Raw genomic sequence first — 22,711 nt, forward strand, 5'->3', positions numbered from 1 at the left:
CTGCATAAGGCTCCTCAAAAAGTTCTTAAAAAGTTTAGGTTATCTTATGTTTTGTTACCTCAAACTGTGCAACATTCAAAAGACTGATTTGATCGTCATACTACTGTGCATGAGTGGATGTTGGCCAACAAATTGATCTAATTTCATTTTGAAACACCCCCCCCCCCCATTCCATTTCCATCAGGTGGAAAACAGCCGGGACTGCAGCAACGGGAATGGGACCCTGGAGTGCGGCAGCTGCATCTGCAACCCGGGGCATTACGGGAGTAAGTGTGAGTGCAGTAGCGACGACCCAACGCTGGAGGACAATGACGCGCCATGCATTTCGTAAGTTTGCGTCCTTTTCCTGCGAGTCATGCACGGAGATCAGTGTAATATAGTGGTCATGATTGAAAATTGAATATGTAATATATTAAAAATGACCCAAGTCCAAATTTGGTTATCGTCTTTGGAGATCCTCTACGAACTCATGCAAAGATAGATAATCAGTCAAATGAATGTTTTTTACACTTCAATTTATATGAATATCATTGCACTAACTGAAAAAACTAAAAACATTTAGGAAATTATTGTAATGATTTCTGTATTTTCTAAATTTTCAGGAATGGACATGGGTCGTTTTTATATTCAGGTATTCAATTCTGAATTATACATGTGATGCCTGCTGGAAATGTTCAAATTTCTTAGCATTTGAGACTATATATGCCATATATTTTGTAAAGTTTTAATTGTCACTGATTTCTAACTTTTAACTGGCCTCAAATTTCCCTTTAATAGTTGTCTTGTATCGATGTAATAATGTAGTATATGTAGTAATTGTCGGGATACAGGATGGAATCAAAACCAGAGTTGGAAGCATAAATTCCTAACTACGCCTCCGTCATTTGATTTTGTCTTGATTTGTTTTGCTGTTGTTCTTGCTTGTTTGTCAGGCCCAATACATCCATCGTCTGTTCAGGAAGAGGATCATGTGTCTGTGGTCAGTGTATTTGCTTCCCAAGACCTGTGAGTATAGCATCTTTTCATCAAGACTATTTCCCAAGACTTTTCATCAACTGAAATTCTCAGGTTATGTGTTGATGAATGTCTGACTCCTTGAAAATATTTATTAAAGAAAAAGAAATTACCCTCTTTTCTTGCAATAGATTTCCAGATCAGATGACACAGCATTTGAGATTCATACTTTAGTATGAAATCATGCAGTACTTACTTTTATGAGGTGCACACTCACTCATGTGAAACGAGGTATGTACTGTTCAAGTGCTCAATGCATTGTGTAGAAAGACTTTGTGTCATAGTATTGTACAACTACAGTTTTCAAAGGTACCACAACAAATTATGCTACTGGTTCAGTGCTACAATGTATGATGGAAAGTAAAAGTTTACCATTTCAGGACTTGAAGCAGGAAAGGCCATAAACTAGTCTTAGTTTTGTAACTGTACATACCAGATGAGAAAATTGTGTGATTATTATCATCAACAAACTATTCCGCTTTTTATTTCTTTTGCAGATTTCCCAGGGTGGAAAGGTTAGATGATATCTTTCATGGAGATGCAATTTCATTGAATGTACACCATTAAGTTTACTGCCTGATGTTGCTAAAGCCAAAACATAGTGCTCATATGCATGCAGAACCAATGAATATTGCTCCAAAATGTGCCATGTTACTGTGAAGAACACTGCAATAAAGTGCAAAATATTAGCCAAAAAAGTTTGCTGGAAGTCCACAATTTCAGAGCATATCCAATCGGGGTTGCTATGTAAATTTTCACAATAGATTATTAATACTGTAAAACACAAAATTATTCGCAGCATGAAAATTTCGCGAATTGGAGCTGATGGGCTTTCTTGTAGCTTAGAATTATTACAAGTTGCCAATGGCATCCAATGCATATTGTGTAGACTAGAACTTTCACATGCATTTTGCGAATTTTGGCACTCGCGAAATTCGCGAAATAAAAATGCATGCGAACATTCCTCGTTAGACAGTAATCAACAAATTGGGCCAAAGCGATAGCATGCAGCTTGTTGGAAAATACGATTGCAAAGGAAAGATCAATAATCACGCAAGGCTCTACCTTTCCACAAGGGTGAATTGGGATGGTCCTTCTGTAACAAAAGTCATATATCTCAAAAAAATTCTATACTGTTGATCTCAAAATACTCCAATACATCTCATCATCATGGCAAATAGCGTCAGTTGTGTAAGTTTGTAAATAGATCTCAACAAATTGCAAGCAAATTCCAAATGATGGAAGATGATTTTGAGCCCTTGTGATCTGACAACTATGTTTTCGCTTTAAAACTAATTTCCAAGTTATATGATCTGCAACAGTAGAAAAAAAAAATGCTGAAAACTGCTTATCCAGCAGTGGCGAGCTAATGGAGTAAAATGGGAGCCAAAATGGGCCCGAGCTTTTGATCCTAGCAGAACCTTCATCAGAGGCAAAATAACAATCAGGCAGGGAAAGCGAGCACATGTAATTATGAGGACTACACACAATAAAAACAGTCAGGGGAGGGCTAGGGACATGGAACAAAGAAAACAAAAAGGGATTCAATGGTTGGAAATCATGGGCAAGGAGCCCAACAAGTAAGGGAGGGGGGATTAAAGCAGGAGGGTGGACAGGCAGATGAGGGTCAGTAATGATCCCAATGACCATGGGATCAACCTGTGAAGGATGAAGATGAATAGGGAGGTAACATCAAACAAGATAAGGAACAACAGAAGGATAAAGAATAAGAAAAGGGTTGAATAGCAACAGCATGGGGGAGGGTGTGGGCTGAATAGTTCAGCCAACAAATGCAAGTTACCAAACACGTCAAAGTATGTATGCAACAGTAGTGAATATTTAAGAAGTCCATAGAGTATGCCAGAGAGGAAAGGGTGGCGCAAAGTTTGATCACAAGGACAGAGGGCATCTACATAATAGTGTCACATAAATATTGAGACATGTCAGTCAGTGTAAATAACGTGTTCACAAAACCATATTCATCATCATTCTTTGCAGTGTGTGTCTTGGGTTTTAAGAGGAGCTGTTGTGGCTGTAAATAGGAAATAAGATCACAGAACTAGAAATAACAGGGTTCCTGGTTAGAGTCCCCTGGTTACAAGGGTTTTTACCCTAGGCAAAGCACTTTATTATCATATCCTAGTCATTTAGAGGGGACTTTAACCCTAATCCCACCGGGTTTTTTGAGGGACTTGAAGCCTCCGGGGGGCCTTTTTGGCCCCCCCCCCCCCCCCCCCTTCAGATCTCGGTCGCGGATCACGCGATCCTCGCGAAAATTTGCCCTAAGGTAGAGGCAAATGTAGTCTACAAAACTATATAATTAGATTTTTCAAATTTTAATTTATGTATTTTATATTGATTAATGTATGCTAATTTATGCAAAAATATTTTTTTTGCATATGAATAAAAAATGAAGCTCCAAGACTTCTAATTATTGGGGAACATGTTCTTTTCAATATCCTCAATAATAGTATTGAAGCAAAAATTTGCCTTCATAATTATTTCTTATATATCCTATTGTTTATTTAATTTCTTATGTATTTCTTTGTTTTTTACATTTTGTTTTTGTTGTTTTTTCATCAAAATTTGTCGCAGAAACTTTTAAAAGCATAATCAGGCTAAAATGAATCATTATCAGCAATTGAAAGTAAAGATATTTATTTCTATATGAATTAATTGCAAAAACACAATTTATATTGGATTTGTACACAAAATCATGTGTTTGAGCAATTTTGGGGTCAACAGATTTTTTTCAAAGGGGCATGGCTTCAAAACGGTATGCCCGGGAGCAGCAAAAAATTTGGTCTCAAAAGTTGCGCGATACTTGAAAGAAAAAAGTCATAAAATGTCGCGGTGAGAGCATCACGCGTTACGGAATAATCATGCGAAACGTCGGGGGGGGGGGTGGCCAAAATGCCCCCTCCCCCCTGGTGGAATACGGTTAAGCCATTATTCCCTTTAAATATAATTGTTTTGCTTATAAACATTAATTTGTATCTCAGTGACAGTCTGAAACAACTCATAGTACAATTCAGTGCCATTCAATAGAACATTGTAGGATCCAATTAAATGGCTAGGCTCAGACAGATGTGAAAATGAAATACACTGTATATGCATGCCATAAAAGATTTTTTACTTTCAATAACTTGTATCTCACTGCTTTGATCATCCGCTTCTCAGCCTTCTGATAAAAAATTCATGTTTTGTTTTTTTTAGTATGTCTCAGGGTTTTTGAGGCACCTACAACTGGACAAATTGTGTAAGGGTCAAGTTTGAAATAAAGTTGAATATATTTCTAATGTGTGTGTTGACAGAATCCCAGCGAAATTGTGTCTGGACCGTTCTGTGAGTGTGATAACTTCAACTGTGACAGATACCAGACAGAGCTGTGTGGTGGTAAGTGAAGTTAGCAGTCATCTCTCTGCTCTATAGTGAACCTCCATCCATGTGTTCAGATTAATTGTAATGAATGGAGTGGAATCACACAATAAAATAGTGGGTCAAATTTCATTAATATCAGATGTAGAATAATATAGTTTGGGGATTTTGTTTTTTTAAGTTTCTGGTATTTTTTTCTTTTGTGATAACAAAGACCTACGTTGCAACCCTATGTCGACAATGTAGGTGATCCTGTATGCACCTCACTAGTCTCCAGTTAACCCGCACTCAAATTGTCCAAAAAATTTGTCTCTTGTTTTGAAAAGAGCTAATTCAGTGAGAGTATCCTGTATCTTTTGCATAAAATTATTGTAGTGATGTGATAATCACATACACATAGATAACGTTGAGGAATGAGGGGTTGTACTTGCTGAATCATCAACCAATAACGTCCTAATCTCCTTCACACTTCTCTGCATGGAAGCTTTAAAGCCAATTTTTTTTTTTCTCTAAACGCTGCTTTTATAATGTTTCTGTGGTAGGTTTGGGGAATAATGTGTGACAGAGTATACAATAGTACATCTGTGGTAAGCTCAAACTCTGGAGAATCAATCAAAAAAGAAACTCAGGAAACAGTGTTCATAGTGGGGATGAGTCACATGTAATTAACCAATGTGACATTGATTAATTATGAAGTAAGGGTTGCTTTTGTTTTCATTTTTTTTTTGTGGACTATAGCTATTGTCATTTTGCCCTGAGTTATGTATCCTCCCAAAAGACGTTCAGTTGTTGCTAGGTAGGGCTAGCCTCTGGCAAGCTTTGTGGTTGTTAAGGGCAATTTCTATGAACAAGGCATGTATTAAATCTGAATTTATTACAAAACTTGTCTATTCATGGTAGAAAATGCAGTCATGTCTTGTCTTCATGTTTTGAAATACCTGTGTTTTCAGTGTTGTATACGAGAGTGTCTGGAAATTACAGTGTGCATAGTGTGTCCTATATTGCAGCATTTTTTATTCCTTTTGTGCTTACCTCCTATGTCAGCCATTTCAATTCTTTTTTCTCCTTTCCTGTCTACCCAGGACCGGAACGTGGAATCTGTGTGTGTGATGAGAAGACACGGCGAAGCAAGTGTAAATGCAAGCCAGACTACGAGGGAGATGCCTGCGAGTGTTCTACAGATATCTCAACATGCCGGACAACTAAAAATGTAAGATGCCAAGCCAAGTTCACACTACTCTCTCTCTTAGCCTCTTGAGAGATTTAATCTCCAAACAACATTGTTTAGCGATTATGAAAGCAAATGCAGTAATTATTCAAGAAGGTTTCAGTGATCTCGAATAAATAGGGTATTGAGTCATACAATGATTGTAACTATAAGTGATTTTAATATAACATAATAGCAACTCCAGTGATTGAAACTTGCGGTGGTAGAAACCAGTAATCAATGTAGCTGTGGCCTCCACTGATTGTAACCTGTGATGATCACACCTTATAATGATTGTAGTTCATACAGAGTGCTCCAAAGTTATAAAATATGTGAAACAGAGTCCACAGCAATGAACATTTTGCATCGAATTTTTTGTTGTTGCAACTTTGCAATTTTTTCCTTCCCTGATATGATTGTAGATGACGTGACACAACCATCAATCCACAGCACATAGTAACCAGATATACCTTAACCCATTGATTTTGCTATAACATGCATTTCCCATCGACATGTGCCCGAATATTCTCAGGACTCGTCTTCCAACGGGTTAAATGAGGTCCATTTGTGAAAGAAAAGGATGTGTAAGCATTTTGACTGGAATACGAAGGCCCCCCTGATTTGAAAATTATCATGACCTATTGAGACGCAAGTAGAATACAAGTATCTCACTGACTAGCCTTTAAACCGACCTAAATTTGCTGTGTGAATGCTGGCAACCCTATGGACATACCATGGATTCTGATTGCACGTGTAGTTTTTCTTTCTTCTTGCAGTATGCATGTATGTATGACTGCATGTACACATATACATGTATTTCAGTGTATCTATTCAAATCTACATTCCTCTTTTTCCTTTGCAGACCATATGCAACAATCAGGGAGAATGTGTATGTGGCCAGTGTAAATGTAATGCAACATCTCTCTACAGGGGGCCACTTTGTGAGGACTGCCCGGTAAGTTTTTGCCATAAGCTGGTCTCCTTAGCAGACAAAATCCATAGTTATACATTTAGACTAATAGGAAATGGATAGCATGGATGAATTAAAAAAGATTTTAATATGAATACCTTTAAATGGATGAATAAAAAAAAATTAAAATATGAATACCTTTGAATGTATTCTTTTTAGCTGCTTGTGTTAGTCATTGATTTGCACTCTTCACACTTTTCCTTCCAACATAGTTTTGATCTAGATCTAGATGGTTGAGACTAGTAGATGTGATAAAATCAATATCCTTCATGCAGGCATAACCTGTTAATCATAATTCTTGCAAAGAGTGATTGACATATCATTTTATCAAATCACAAAACTGTAGAAATAAATGGCTCTGACTGTCTTGTTTCAGCCACTCATGTTAGTAAAGAGTTCACCCGTTCCTGCTGCAACTCTTTGAGTGCCTTGTATGTCCCCAAACAAGATTCTTTCTGCCTGTTGACAGAGAACAGACAGATTCAGAGCTACCAAGTCTCACGCATTCTGCGTGAGACTTAAGCATTTAGGGTCCGTCTCACGATCTCACGCATGGCGCCCATTATTCTCACGCATCGGGCGATGTCTGCAACTTCGGCCTATAATGAGCATAGCTCAAAGGATTAAAGTGATAGTTGCATTGAAGGTATATATTTCCCTTTTGTCTTTCAAAATAAGTGAAAAATATAGTCACTTAAGTGTGCACCTGATCGCACCATTAAGAGCTAAAAATAGAAAAAGCTCCCTAATGGGCCGTGGGAGAGGGGAAACCCCTCCCACACCCTCGCTCAAGCGCACATTCGCGCGCCGAGATGCCGAGTCATGAAAATCTCACTCATAAAAATTTTTTGAACTTGGCATCCCTGCAGATTGGTAATCCCTCTGAGCAAAAGCATTCGAGCGCTACATTAATCCCCTTACTATGGTCAACTACATGAGCCATCAAACAATGAAAATATCAATCGAGTGTGAGGTATGAATAGAGCGTGCACTAATGGGCTCACACACTCTTTTGTTCTACACAAAACCAGGCGCTTGAATGGGATGACTGAGGTCAGCGAACACAGAAATCTACTCGATTTAAGCTTTGATCACTATGTACATGTTCAGACGAGTTTTATAGCAAAGCAGGCGTGAACTAAATCAGAAAAATAGTAATATTGCCGTGATATACACATTTTTCCAACAGAAAGAGAACATATGGTGATAGAATGAACTCTTATCCTTTAAATCGAACCCATTTTTCTGGGCATTACAACACAAAGAAACATGAATTTAGGCCATGAAAGTAGGCACTCTGGTCTTCATCTTGGGAACCTGTTATACCAGGTTCCCGTATTACATATCAGTTGCTCCCAAGTGAACCTGGTATACCAGGATCCCGTAAAGAACGGTTAATTCCATTCCTTCATTCATTTATGCTCTGCATCCCACATAGTTTTGAATGTGTGGGACCGTAGAAAATTGTGGTGTCCTTGGCATTGATGCAGATGAAGAGTACATGAATATGCTAGGTGTAATGTGAATGTCATCACTGATGACTAGAATTAGCAATGATAATTAGATAATATGTCCAAATCTAGAGTTCATTGTGTTTCTTATTGCAACAAATTCTCAAGGAGAGAGCTACTACCTAGTTTTACCTCTAAGGTGTAGACACCACATTAATATTTAGTGTTACACCTGTCCCAGTGGCGCAGGGTAGGTGGTTGTCTGTTAAGCTGAAAATGAAGACTAAAGGAGCACTGTGTTCACACCCGATGATGCAGTATATAAAAGTGAAACTGAAGTTGCATCTCGTGATGATGAGATGCTTTTCGAGGAAAATGATTTTCCTCTCCGCCGAAGTTCTATTGTCAGTATACAAATGACGCACAGGTCTGAGTGCGTCAGTCGGAATTGTGTGCATAAGGTAACTATGGAATGCTTAACCCACGAGGCGAAGCCGAGTAGTTTAGGCGAAATTCCATAGTTACCGCATGCACACTATATTCCACCTGTCGCACAAAAGGACATGTGCGTCATTTGTGATATACATGTAGAATGGGTAATTTTCTTGCCCAAAACCCATTTTTCTATTGTTTTACCCAATGACAAATTTACTGGATGCATTTCCTTTTGGCTTGCCATAGACGAGAGCCGGAAAACCATGCATCAGTTTGTACTGGACGCACGATTTTTCTTCAGAACCATGCATCCAGTAAAAACTGATGCATGGTTGTTTTAGCCATGATAGGCGTCTCGTACTCAGTGCGCGAACGTTTGCTTAGTGGGCGAATCTTTGTTACAAGTGCGCATACTCTTGCTACAAGTGCGCGATAACATGTTTACCACTGTGACTCAGCGTGCGGCCAGTACAAAATCAACACATAGCTCTCGACCAATGAGATCGCAGGATTCTTGCTACCCATTCTATAATATCTTCTGATCATGAAAACATGTGGGTGAAGTGGCCCATACCCATTTTATCAGTTGAATGGCACACACTGCAGGGTTGGAAGACTGCATCCCATGTTTTGTACTTTTTTACCTAAGAAGAGAACTTGGGATATCTCTGGATCTTTAAACCTGTATTTTTCTGACTAATGAAGAGAAGATACTCATATGTCATTGATTTTGCATAGGTATTCATGCATAATTTCAGGATCATTTCTTTTTTAGTATACAAAGTGGCATTACATGATTATTACTGTAATGGTATTACTGTGTCAGTGCCCTCAATTGAAGTGAACACTTTTAATTGTTCTGATGGTGAATTTAACTTGTGGCCACTGCTTTTGTGTCCCATCGGACAGACGTGCAGCGGTCAGTGCTCGAGGAACGAGAAGTGCGTGCAGTGCAAGGCTTTCGGCACTGGACTGAGCAAAGCAGAGTGTGACCAGTGTCCCTACCCGGTCGTCATTGTGGATACCCTCAAGATTAGTATGTTGCCCCTATGTATTTGTCTGCCTGTGTTTTGCCCATATATTCCTTATGACAAGATCAAATAGCATTTCTTCCATCATCCCCCCCCCCCCCTTGATTTTGGTGTTCACACCTTGTAGGCTGCTCAATATTTAGGAAAAATGGATGCAGTTTAAGCTCATTGTAAAATGCAAAGTGTTATGTCCCCGAGCTGATCTGTGAAATGCAAGTCAACTGAACATGTATCCCTGCTTCCTACTTCTGCTGGAATCATCCAAGTGGATAAAAATCCATACTAATTCTTTGTGTGCCACAGTGTAAACCTCCTGTGTTACTGGTGTTGGTGTTGGTATTGTTGTTTAATTCTTTCTGTGCTAGAGTGTAAGCCTCCGATGTTGTTGTGCTGGTGTTGGTGTTGGTGTTGGTGTTGGTGTTGGTGTTGGTGTTGGTGTTATTGTTATTGTTTAATTCTTTGTGTGTCACAGTGTAAACCTTCTGTGTTTTTGTGGTGGTGGTTGTCGTGTTGGTGTTGTTATTGTTGAATTCTTTATGTGCAACAGTGTAAACATCCTTTGTTATTGTGATGGTGGTGGTGGTGGTGTTGTTATTGTTTACTTCTGTGTGTGCCATGGTGTAAACCTCCTGTGTTGTTGTGGTCGTGTTGGTGATGTTGTTGTTATTTTTATAGTTGGTGATTTATTATTGTTATTCTATAATTGCTTCTACTACTTTAAACTGCAACTACCACTACAGCATGCATTTTATTACTGTTGTTGTGCCGTCATTAGTCTCTTTTATGACTTAAAATAAACTTCAAAAAGAGGATCAGAATTAATTCTTGCCCATGCTGCTTTCAGCACTGTGACCTTGGATATTTTGTTTTTGTCTTTCAGGTAATGTGTCTGACAAGTGCCTGATTGAGGACACCGATGACTGCTCCATCATCTTCACCTATGACACCCTGGAGAACGGTACACTCGTCCTGTACGTCCAGCGAGAAAAAGGTGAGAAAACAACACAGTCACAGGGGGTTGCCATGAGCAGACCAGATTTTGTCCATCCGCTCTTAAACCTTGGATATGGACCTTTTTTTTAGATTTTCTGTGGTAAAAAAGGGCTGAAATTTTTTTCGGCACAACCATACTGTAAGTGCAAGAATGAGGTTGCGCTATTATGCTCTCTTTTATCCTCCTGGACAAGAAAATGACATCTGTTTCTCATACAAATTCCTAAATTTAATATTATTCATTCATTGATTGAGTGTAAACGTGCAATGACTTCTAAGCTAGTAAGGTCTTAATCACACATCCTATATTGTATCTGTTGTCAGGTTGTCTCTGTGATTTGAGAATCTTTAAGTTATATCTTTATTTGATCTTTGAAGGTTTGCATGGTGGTGTGAATAACAAAGGGAGAGGTTTGCCATACACCATATGTACCACAAATTGCATTTGTTGTATTACAAATAAAACATGCCATGCAGGGTGAGCATATTACCTTTTTTTTCTCTCTCTCAATATTATCATTTTGGGGCAAATTATTTGTTTAATAGGGTCCCATTTTTCTCTCTCTTCTTTTCTTTTCTTCTCTTTTAAAACAACACCAATATCACCATATTTGAATGTCCAGCACAAGTCAAGCAGCTTATGAATTCTCATACAGTTGCTGAAATACATAACCTCAGTATGTATCATCCCTCTTCTTTGCTGGAAAGCTCAATCTTGAGTGCACTGCTTTCTCTATTTGTACTGTGCATATCAAAAAAGAAAAAGAAAAAGAAAAAAGGTAATCCAACTTTGAAGGGCTACTATTTGATAGTTTTCAGCTCTGGAGATCACTATATTGGTTGTGAGGAAAGGGGAACTCTTCCTCTTTCCATTGATAACTAATCATGTCGACAAATGTCATGCATGAGTGAGCACATGAAATTTTAAGACAGCAATGACAAATTGCACTTTTACCAAGTTTTTGAGTGTCACATGAAGGAACAATGAATGTCTCACTGAATGGGAGATCTGTCAATGAAAGTGGCCAAATAGGCCAACCTGTACGAATGTAGATTTGTGTTTAGGGTTTGTGTTTAGAGTTTCTTCTAACATTTTATGGTCTATAACCTTTAACATGGCCACCTGTCCGATAACTTGGTCACTCCCACAAAGGCCATCCCACATAGTCCATTTTTATTTGTTCGTATTCAACACATATCTCGCAGCGACAAACCATGTCTTGAATATGAAGAGAGAAAAATGGATAATGGGTTAGCCTTTGTGGGAGTGACCAAGTTATCGAGAACTTGGCCATGTTTAAAGTTATGGACCATAAAAAGTTAGAAGAAACCCTACACACAAGCCTGCAGTCGTTAAGGCTGGCCTCTTCATTTGACCACTTTCATTGACAGATCTCATCCATTCAGTGAGACATTCATTGTTCCTTCACAATAACACTCAAACTTGGAAAAAGTGCCATTTGTCATTGTTGTCTTTAAAGTTCTTGTGCTCAGTCATGCATGACATTTATCAACATAAATAGGTATCAATGGAAAGAGGATGAGTTTACCTTTCCTCACTACCAATATTGTGCTCTCCATAACTGACAATTACGAAATAGTAGCCCTCCAAAGTTAGGTTACTTGTTGTTGTTTTTTTTGATACACACTGTATTACCGCACGCATCACACGTAGGCCTACTGTGACAGTCTAAGGCTTGAAAAGTGACTGGGGCTCAATATGATTTGTTCCTGATTTCATCCTTTAAAAGAAAATGAAACAGAGGGAAAATTCATAGAGGATTTGTGTACCAGTGGATGAGAAACTTGTGAGCTCATGACATCAGCTCATCTCATTTCCAGGTGTGACTGTGAAAAATATCCCTCTTTATTCGAAAATAGAGGAAACTTTAAAATGCTGTAACTTTTGTATTTGTAGTCTGATTGTGTATATCATTGCCTGCTCAGCAGAAGGGTTCTTGTAAGCTTTAGAGTATGCGGAACTTAGGGCCCTATTATAGCAACCTTAAAGGCACATAGACCTGGTGGTTTAGTCGAATACATGCACGGACGCACGGTGCAAGTTTCCTACAGAGACCTATGCTATCGCCTCCTCTTTAGCGCTTACGTTATTACCCATTCCCATGAGTCCGAAGAAGTCCGATCCACTGTAGTCAGTGGTCCAATCAGAGTTCGGCTCATGATTCAGTTGAGTGGGATGACAGCTTTAGCAAACTTCTTTTGTGACGTCATACTAAGAAGCACATAAGCACGCACCCTGGCTTCACTACAGATTACGTGACACACAGAGAAGACAGCGAAGGCAACATTACCTAGCAACACCTGTGCGCTTTAGTCTTGATGACAGCTCAACTTCGGCAATCTTCGTATCAATGCTAACGGTGATCGGCACTATCATTCAACAGCGCCCCCACAACTACTTGGTCTATGTGCCTTTAAAACATGCAAAGCTTTGGGCCCTTCTGCTGAGCAGGAAACAATATGAGACTTTCACTCTTCTGTTTAACGTGAAGATAGATTTTCATTAAAGAAAAAGAACAAGATTTTTAACTCTTTCAGGAAATGTTTCATCTGTGTCAAGCTGATACCGTTATTATCTCTCTCTCTTCTTTCTCTCTCTCTTTTTCTGTCTTTTTCTTTGTCCACCCAGTGTGCTTTCAACCTGTTAACATTCTCCACGTCATCATTGGGATCATAGTCGGTATCATCATTGTGGGGCTGGCCCTACTGTTAGTTTGGAGGCTGCTGGTCTACATCCAAGACAGGAGAGAGTTTGCACTATTTGAAAAGGAGCGCACAGAAGCGCGCTGGGGAAATGTGAGTAGGCTGTGGCTGTTCCCAGTCATTCAGTTATTTTCACATCACACCATTATTACCTCCGCCAAGGGAGGAAGTTATGTTTTCATTACCGTTTGTTTGTTTGTTCGTGTGCAAAATAACCCAAAAAGTAGTGAACGGATTTGGATGAAACTTACAAGGAAGGTCAAGAATGGTACAAGTATCAGATGATTAGATTTTGGTAGTTTTGTGGATTTTATGAAGGATTTTCAATATTTTGGCAGGTAGGGTCAATGAACTTGGAGTTCAATCTGCGCATATTTGAGGTTTTCATACACGCACTGTAGTGCGTGCTCTAGTTTCTGCGAGGGCGAGACACGCCAAGCAGCTGGAAGTTGATGACGTAACAAAAGCCTTCTATATTTGGAAATCAGGCGACTTTCAGCATGCATATGTATGAATGGAAATCACTGATCTCTGTGGAATAACAAGATAAGTGGTGGAAATTAGCTGCTTGGCGGAGGTCTGTGCTCTCAGAGTGCTTCTCAAGTTTTATTATAATTCGTTGGCCATTAGTTACCTTGACAGAAGTAGGGGTGTGCTCTCAAGAGCTGCTCTTCTGTTGACACGGATAAACATGAAAAACTAAATGAACAACTCCTGTAATAGTGGAAATTGTTACACATTTCACACGAAAAGGAAATGGCGAGAAAATAAAAAGCATGTAAGTATATTTTACTTGTTCTATGTAACACTTTAAAATGTTTTGACTCCACGGAACTCAAACTCACAAAATTTGTCTTACCCCACCAAGCGTGAAAAATAGTGAATTATGAATGCGATTCATGAAATATTAATACATCTAGAGGGAGTTGTCAGATGGCAATCAAGACCCACAGAGATGGAATGAGAAAGTATTAGCTCCTTGAAAGAAACAAACTTGATATACAGGGTGGCCCAAAAAGAACGCAACGCCTAAGATCTTTAATTTCAGCAATATCGTTGCAAATATGTCATCATGTTGCATACTATTAGAAAGGCATTTTATTAGAAAATATATTTTTCAAAATGTGATCATTTTACACTCTCAGAGATACAGAAACCAGTGAGAATTCGGCTTACCGTAGAACCAGTAGCGTTCGCAATGTGCGGAATGTGGGGCGGACAGTGTTATTGTCGTCGGGTCGTCTCATTCACAATGGTAATGGACAATGACAGCCTCATTCCACACGTTGTGAACGTTACTGCTTCTATGGCAAGCCGAATTCTTGCTGATTTCGGTGTCTCTGAGAGTGCAAAATGATCACATTTTGAAAATTGCAAGGGTTGACAAAAATGGTCCTAAAATCGTAACGCATTAACTGAAATTAAAGAGCTTGGTGTCATTCTCTTGGAAAAAGAATGGCCTTTCCAACAGTACACAAAATAATGACACATTTGCAACGATATTGCTGAAATTAAAGATCTTCGGCGTTCCGTTCTTTCTGGGCCACCCTGTATATCTCCTGCTTCGGAGATGGTAATGCTGGATTTTTTTTTTTTCCCACAGAACATGAACATTTAGAAATTTCACACTGCAATGCACAAGCACAAATGGGGGACACACAGATATATTTAGGAGATATCTAAATAAATAGAGAAAGGATTTCATTCTTTGAAAGCGTGAAAAAAGCTCACTGAAATCAGCCCAGATCAACAACAACAACAACAAAAAAAAAACATTGCATAAAAAGTTTGAACTTTTACAGTAGGCCCACATAGCAGGTATGTCGCCGGAGGCAACAGTTTTGCATATTGTTGATTTTGCATATATATGTCGGTGAAAATTGGCCATCTCAAAATACAAGGCAGGCACTGTAACTCAGTCATTTCCTCCCTCATTTTCTTACTTCCTTATTCTTTAATTTCTTGTTTTTCTCTGATTTGTTTTGCAGCATGAAAATCCAATTTACAAGCCGTCAACGTCAACATTCAAGAACCCCACATACCAAAATTGTAAGTAGTCCGACGAGGACTGTGGGTCTCTTTCTTCCTCCAATCCAAGATGTGTCCAATGGTAGTGACACACACGTGTGTGTGAGCGAGGTTTGTGTGTGCCTCTCAGATGTATGTTTGTGTGTGTGTGTGTGTGTGTGTGTGTGTGTGTGTGTGTGTGTGTGTGTGTGTGTGTGTGTGTGTGACAGTGTGTGTGTGTGCACGTGTGTGTGGGACTGCTGTTACATTGCTTAGAGTCAGTAACAGACATAATGTGATCTTATATCCTGACATCAATGAAAACAAATTATACTGCCTGTAGAGAATTACGTGTCTTGATGACAGCTTCCATAGACTATTCCAGCAGTTATAACTTTCCGACATCGTCAACTTTGGTTGTATGTACTACAGACATGACCATTCTCTTCAACATGACACTAATTTATAGTACCTTTTACATTTATAAAGCATAAGTGATTGTGAGTGAATAAGGGCCTAACTGCATTACTTTTTATTCATCAATTCATTTATCTACATATTTGCTAATGTAAATATATTCTTCATTCATTCATTCATTTTTTTCATTATCCCGGAAGTCCTAATTCATATTGTTAGGGTTTTGAACAAAACTATGGCTAAAGCTACATATGCAATTCAGTCCCCTTTAAGATTTCAGCAAACAATACTTGTTAGATGAATGCAAACAACTCAAACTAGCAATATCTGTATTATTTTATGAGTGTCTGTATGTGTTGTGGATGTATTTTAAGTTTTATATACAAGATGCTGTTAATCAATAAAATTTTTTGATAAATACATGTATTTGAAAATAAAAATTGTTTCCCAATTTGAGGACTCCCAGTTTCTCTCTCGACATGTTCCTCATGGAACCTGTCCAATTCATGAAATCTCATTCTTGAGAAAGACTTGAGGCCAACAATAAAAGGGATGACACATTTGAATATAGATATTACAAGAACATGATCATACTCAGCTGAAATGTGATATTGTTCCTCAAGATTTCCCATGACCAAATGCTAGCTTTTTAAATTTTACACCTAATTTGGCCCTACTCATAACGAGAGGGAGTAGATTTGGCCCTGCTCATAACGAGAGGGGGTAAATTTGTTCCAAAGAGCTCAGAAAAAAAAAAAAGATGCATTCTGGTTCTAGTCTTATTGTCTTATCCCCAAAGTTTTGCCTTGGAAATCACTCACCTTTTAATTGTAGCATTTGATAGCAAAGCATTTTGGTGCGCATGGTTTGTTAACAATCTTTTATTCCCCCTGAATAGGAAAGACCTCTCTGACTCTTTCATGTTCTTGTATCATGATTCTTCAACATTTCCCACCCCACCCCCTTGTTCTTTACTAACCCTTTTCAGACGCCATTAGACGTGATTTGCTTGGTTGATTTTTCAAGTCGACTACTCCAGTTGACCACATTTGCACTTTTCAAAAGTGATGTACAGTTATTCGTTATCACATCTTTCATTGTATTTGATTTTGTTATTTTACAGTGTCTCTTTTTCATGTGTCTGTTTAATTGTAATTCATTTCATGTATCCTTTCAAACTAGTACAATCTATGTTTGAGAAAGAAGAACATCCAGTTTGGTTCTCTTCATACATATAACAAACGAACAAAAACGGGTTAGTTTTATTTTTTTGAATGCTACAAAGAAGTTCATCCAATTTGGGTTTTTCATAGATTTTAAAAACAAACAAACAAAAAATGGGCTTGTTTTGTAAAAAATGCTATGAATACAAGCAAATCCCAGCAAAGTTTGTAACTTCAGAAGTTGAGCTTTTCTTTCTCTCTCTCCCTTGAAGCAAACTAAAAGTGGAGAGGTAAAATGGGTTTCATGTTTGATGCATCCGATATCTTTTGGACTAAGTGGACTAAAGGGGGCTAAACTGATTTGAGAAATGATTGAGATAGAGACACATGGCACTGTGGTGGAGATGATTTAGTTTGCTTGGGCTGGCTCACTAAGACACGACAGTATCATTTCACTTTCAGAATGATGGCTGGTGGAAGTTTCCTCCTCTCAGTTCCCCGCCTGTGGAATGCGCTGACATTCTTTTCCTGACTGACTAAAAAATTTAAAAAACCGCAGCTTTGCTTCTCTGCATGAAATAGTAGTCTCCGCCCCAGGCTGATATCGAATGCTTCGCTCTCCTGGAAGTGCCAACAGCTTTGCCTTGTAGTCCGAGGGCAGGATGGGGATTTTTGTTTTTAAATGCGTCGAACTGAAATAGACGAGATGAGAATGCCAGAGGTTGTGCAACGTTGACTGTGAAACTGAGTCTCCACGCGAGGCGTAGATTTATGAATATCTCCATCACTTTCATTGTCTGACGGATCCGCACATGAGAGATTTGATCTGTGAGATGACATCTTCGTTAAGTTTCTGTGCTATGTCCACGTTTTCATTGTGCATATTTTGGTTTGTATTATCACATCTTTGTAGCTCATTTCTGTAACATCATTGTGATGTGTCAAACTATCTCCCTCTCTCCCCCGCACCTCGTCAGATCTTAACCCATCCTCTGTCATTCTGGTAGTTCAGTTTACAGTTCACAGACTCATAGAGTAGGAAGCATGCCTCTTAGGCCTTAGAGAGTTAAGTCACCTGACTTTACAATAGATTGTTCCTTCAACCATGGGAATGCCTTGTAACCCATCTGCCCCTTATGTATATACATCATAAATGAATGCTGGTGTATGAACTCTGGTAGTGAATTATCTACAAATATTTATGTGATTAGATGTAATATTTTCTGTGTTTTTGTATATGAATGAACATTTTCAAATATATAATTTGTGAATCTCGTTAGTTGAACCAAAGTTGCATGATTAAGAGACAGAACTCAGTTGAGTTGTGTGTATTTGTATTTCTTCTTCTTTTGCATTTGCTTTTTAAAGTCGAGTGAATATGGGAATTATGTTTATTACACTTTTTTACTCTATGTGTACAAAAGAAAAAGGATTTTTAAAATGTTGATGAAATATGGAGTATGATACTGTGACAAGACCGCAGCAAACTAGATTGGTAAAAGCAGCATTAAGCAGAAAAGTGTAGAGCTACTGCTTTATTGTAGTTTGTGTCCTGTTGAATGTAGTATGCTTTGTGTGTATGATCACAGGGGGTTTGATCTCCCTTCTGAAAGCCTATGGTAATCAACACATTCTGTGATTAGTTCTCTCTCAAGGCTTTTTCTTTCATTTTTCTTTCTTTTCCATGCATGACCTTCTACATTGTTCGTTTGTAAGTAATTTGAGGAGGGGCATTTTATTTCTGAAGTGCTTGGAATTGTTCGATTAGCTGTCCTCGAGTGCTTGTTTTTGAACTGAAACCCATGTCATTTGCTTCAAGAGTCTCTTTTGTTTATGAGGAAGTCATCTTTCATGTCATCTCAAGTGAATGAGTTACATCCATCACCTCAAGTTTCTAACTCCAAAAACAGAAAGCTTGTATGTGTTTCTATTATTCATCTTTATAAAGAGATTACACAGTGATGGGTTGTAGGTTAAAACATCATTAAAATGTTTACAGTCATAGCTGGTTTTCCAAGCAAACTGTTATATCCAGTCATTCAATAGGGACTAATTATGCTTGAAATAATTGGTTAGAGAACAACGGCTCTTGAATGTCCTGTCAGTTCCGTGTCAAATTCTTTTATTCTTGACATGTTAATGAGTGTGTGATTACCAATTGTATTACGATTGCCAGCCCATTTCAGTCATCACAGTTTTTGTGTATGTCAGATAGTTCTCGTGTAATTTCCCCCCAAAACAGTAAATCTTCCTGCTTGAAAAGAAATGATGTGATGTATTTTTTTTTTTACCTGGATTTTAGTTTGTTTTGTTTTGGGGTGTTTTTTTTGCACGAAAGAAAACATTCTGTTGTGCACCTGTACTGTCCCTTTAAATCTAAAGGAGTTAGTGGCAAAGTTCTTGGTGTATACAGGGTACGTATTCTACCATCTTTCCATTTTCAACTTTTTATTATTTGATACAGAATGTCAATTACAGAAAACTCATGGTGTAACTTTTTTTTTTTTAATGGTATCAAATTTGTGAGTGCAGTGAAGTGACATTCAGCACTGCTAATGAGAGTAGGTCAAAGGTTAGTGGCAGAGCTCGGTCTACTAAAACCATGACAGGTAGCAGGCAAATTTTTTTCATTACTGTTAAGTGTTTGTAAAGTGAAATATGTTCACATTTCCATGAACCCCACGCCAATGTCCTAGCTGCCCATCCTGTTTAGATTGTATCTGGAGAGAGAACAGGAAAGGCAGCGAATGACATTGGTCTATCAAGTGCTTCCTATTTCTTACATGTATCTTTGGTATGTAAAAAAAGGATAAAAACAAAAAAACACCTTATGGCCATAGCAGTATAAGTGTTCACATCTGATAGATGTGACTGTTGAACCTGTGCCTACAGACAGTCATACAGTATTTGAACAGTGGTAAGAAAAAGACAGTTGGATTACAGGATATCTACTGTATTTTTATCAATTAATTAATTATTTTTATTTTTTGTGCGTGTCATGATTGCCTTTAAGATCAATGAAAGGAAGTTGTAAGTGGAGATGTGTCTGGCACTGTTGCCATGAAAATAAGTGTAATAAGGTACTGGGTAAGTTTAGCAATAATTCATCAGGTATAAAAATCTTGAAGGTGATGTTATGATGCTGTTTCTATATTGTGACTGGAGAGGGCGCTTTTTTGACCACCAACCGTTCATGAATCAAGTCGGTGTTGATGATCATGTCACGTAAAAATGAGTTATGAAAAAAAAAAAATGCAGTAGTTGATTAAATGAAAAAAGGAAGTAAGGTGTGAAGTCTGCTGTTTATTGTTGATATGGATGTTGGTGTATATTTCTTTTGTTGTTATTGTTGAAAGAAATTTGAAAAAAAAAGAAACAAAAATCCATTGATGGATAGGCAATCACTGTTTTCCATTGCTGTTGACTGCATACATGTATTTTCATCTGAATGCAAAAGATTTTTCCACCAGCTTTGAACCCTTGTATTGCTCGCTAGTCTTAAAATCGTCCAGTATATTCTTTCTTTATTAAAAGAAAAGAAAAACAAAATACACCAGTGCTGACTCAATGAAAAAAAATCAAGAGTACCAAACTGCACTTTGTAAGGTTTATCATCTCCTATTCTCCCTTTTTCCTGCATAACTGGAAATTTTAATGCTCACAAAATAAGGACGTTACACCAAATAAAATAGTAAAAAACAACAAAATGTAGGGCCTACATGAAAATTTTTAAAAAGTCACATTGATTGAAGGCAGCATTCACGCTACTTGGATAGATAGCTTCCATTCTGCAGTGTAATGTAGGAAACCTCCACAAGTGTCACACTCTCTTAGCATCCAACGAACTTGTTGTGAATGTGGCTGTTTTCTTTTGTTTATGTGTATTTTTTCAATTGCAAATGTCTGCTTTTTCTGTTTTGTAAAATTTGGAGGGAAAGAAATCAGCAGTTTATGTAGAAACAGTGGATAAGTCAATATGGAAAAGAGGTTTGTGTAAGCAGGCAACTCCAATTATAAGAAAGTTTTGTAGGCCTGCAGTTTTCTCTCATTTTTTGAAAATTTTGTGTTACTTTTCTTTCATTATTTTAAAGATGACAAACGAAGTATATAAAGATATGTAGATGATAGAAAAAAAATCTTGCTTTTTTGAATGCTGAAGGCCTCCACCAATCAATGTAAGATTGAGAAGTTTGTCTTCCAAGTAGAAAACATGGTAATCATGAAGCAATAGTATCAAGTACTGTATATATAACCACTACAAGTATTGCTCATCCTTGATACATTGATTTTGCCTCTTTTTTGGGGGGGGATGCTTTGTTTTGGACTCTACAGTTTCAATAGTATCTCTTTAGAGTATACCATGTTTGTCTTAATTTATGCATAAAGAATTTGTGATTACACTGATGAATCATAGTAATAAGCTAAGATACAAGATACCCACAATGTCCTTGGAAGTGAGGGCTGCTACCTCGAAGGTCACATGATCACCCAGTTGATTGCACATGTGACGAGCGGCATAGTTTTGAAGAGGAATCTCAATATTTGTATGTTTATACAAATGTATATAAATTTGAACAAGGAGTGAGCAACAGGCAATAAAATCATGTGACTTTCGAATTTATTCAAGTGATTAGTCAGGTTTGAGTGAAGTAAAGTAGATCTACACCTATGCATTGATTGGAATCAGTATAAAAAAAAACCAAGAAAATATCGAACAACAATTAATGTTCCTGCAAAGTAATTGTCCACGTAACTTTCTATATGAGTACCTTTCTGTATTTTTTTGTATGTATATCTGTTTGCCATGTAGATGCAGTGTGCAGTTTTCAGAGACATTATCATGGAGTGACATGTATATTCTACGATTTCCTGCCGTTGTAGAAGGGAATGGAAAGCGTTGAGCTGTATATAGAGAATCATGTGGCCGTAATCTTATTTACATGGTGTACCGGGTATGCATATTATGACGAAGAATGACTGGCCAAACTAAAGTGGTGTATGCATTTTGTAGTGTCATTGTGGCTTTTCTCTGAAACTGACCATGAGAACATTGAAATGCTAGATGATTTCTTTTCTTTTTTTTGTCTGATTTTGTTTCAAATTTCACATTAAACTATCCCATTAATCATTGTGCAGATAATGGTACATGATTACCAATATGTAATGTAGAATTGTTAAACTGTGCTGATGCCACAGTCAAGGGATATTAGTTTACTGCACAAGTTTCTGTTGTCATCAAGAATCTCTACTAGTATTTACTGTTCAGCATGTTTTTCACCTTATGACCGTGGCTGGACCGAATACTTGCTGTTTCTTGGATGCTGTCTAAAAAGTCCATCTGAATACATATCAAAAACATTTCTGTAATGTACTCATTTTTGTTTAGCTTTTTGTTTGTTTGTTTTTTTGCATATGTATACATATATATATATATATATATATATATGCATATGGTTTCTTTTCCTAAGCATCATTAGACCACTTCAAGGGAAATATTAGTCCAGATATAGGAATAAGAATCTGTCAAACATTATGCATACATCATCCAGTGTATTTCTCCTAGGGTGTAATTCACTCTGCAGACTTCTCTTAATGGAATGATTCGGGTGTTCCCCCCCCCCCCCCCCCTCTTCTTCACTCTCTTAGACAAATTGTGCAACTTTCCTTGTCCGTTATGACACTATGATTATAAAAGCAGCGATCATTCCGATTATCGGTCATTCTCATCACACTGTCTTGTCCTTGACGTTATTATGCAATGCAGCTAATTCTATTTTGGTGCTATCAGTGGACATTTCCCTCTTGTGAGTGTGGTCATTTTTAGCCTTTTATATAGATTATGTCCAATCTATCTTGTTTGAGTGCCCAAGTTTGTTTGCCCGGTACTTCCATACTAGCACAATCCATGTCAGTTGTACCCT

General features: G+C 37.9%; 1 protein-coding gene across 1 annotated transcript in view; it reads left to right on the forward strand.

Annotated features, from left to right (window-relative positions):
- The window catches only part of LOC139708863 (integrin beta-1-like), an 81,582-nt gene extending 66,238 nt beyond the window's left edge, over nucleotides 1–15,344 (forward strand). Inside the window, exons 16-24 of the mRNA XM_071620826.1 lie at nucleotides 185–327; nucleotides 933–1,005; nucleotides 4,329–4,410; nucleotides 5,475–5,602; nucleotides 6,462–6,554; nucleotides 9,365–9,491; nucleotides 10,367–10,477; nucleotides 13,130–13,296; nucleotides 15,192–15,344. Of these exons, the coding sequence (XP_071476927.1) occupies nucleotides 185–327; nucleotides 933–1,005; nucleotides 4,329–4,410; nucleotides 5,475–5,602; nucleotides 6,462–6,554; nucleotides 9,365–9,491; nucleotides 10,367–10,477; nucleotides 13,130–13,296; nucleotides 15,192–15,260 (993 nt within the window). The 3' untranslated portion in view covers nucleotides 15,261–15,344. The remainder of the gene's footprint in view (nucleotides 1–184; nucleotides 328–932; nucleotides 1,006–4,328; nucleotides 4,411–5,474; nucleotides 5,603–6,461; nucleotides 6,555–9,364; nucleotides 9,492–10,366; nucleotides 10,478–13,129; nucleotides 13,297–15,191) is intronic.
- Nucleotides 15,345–22,711: the final 7,367 nt, after the last annotated feature.

This window comes from Diadema antillarum, unplaced genomic scaffold, assembly GCF_040938485.1.
Source record: "Diadema antillarum isolate AM-2024a unplaced genomic scaffold, OU_Dant_1.0 seq00001379_RagTag, whole genome shotgun sequence".
Taxonomy (NCBI): Eukaryota; Metazoa; Echinodermata; class Echinoidea; order Diadematoida; family Diadematidae; genus Diadema; species Diadema antillarum.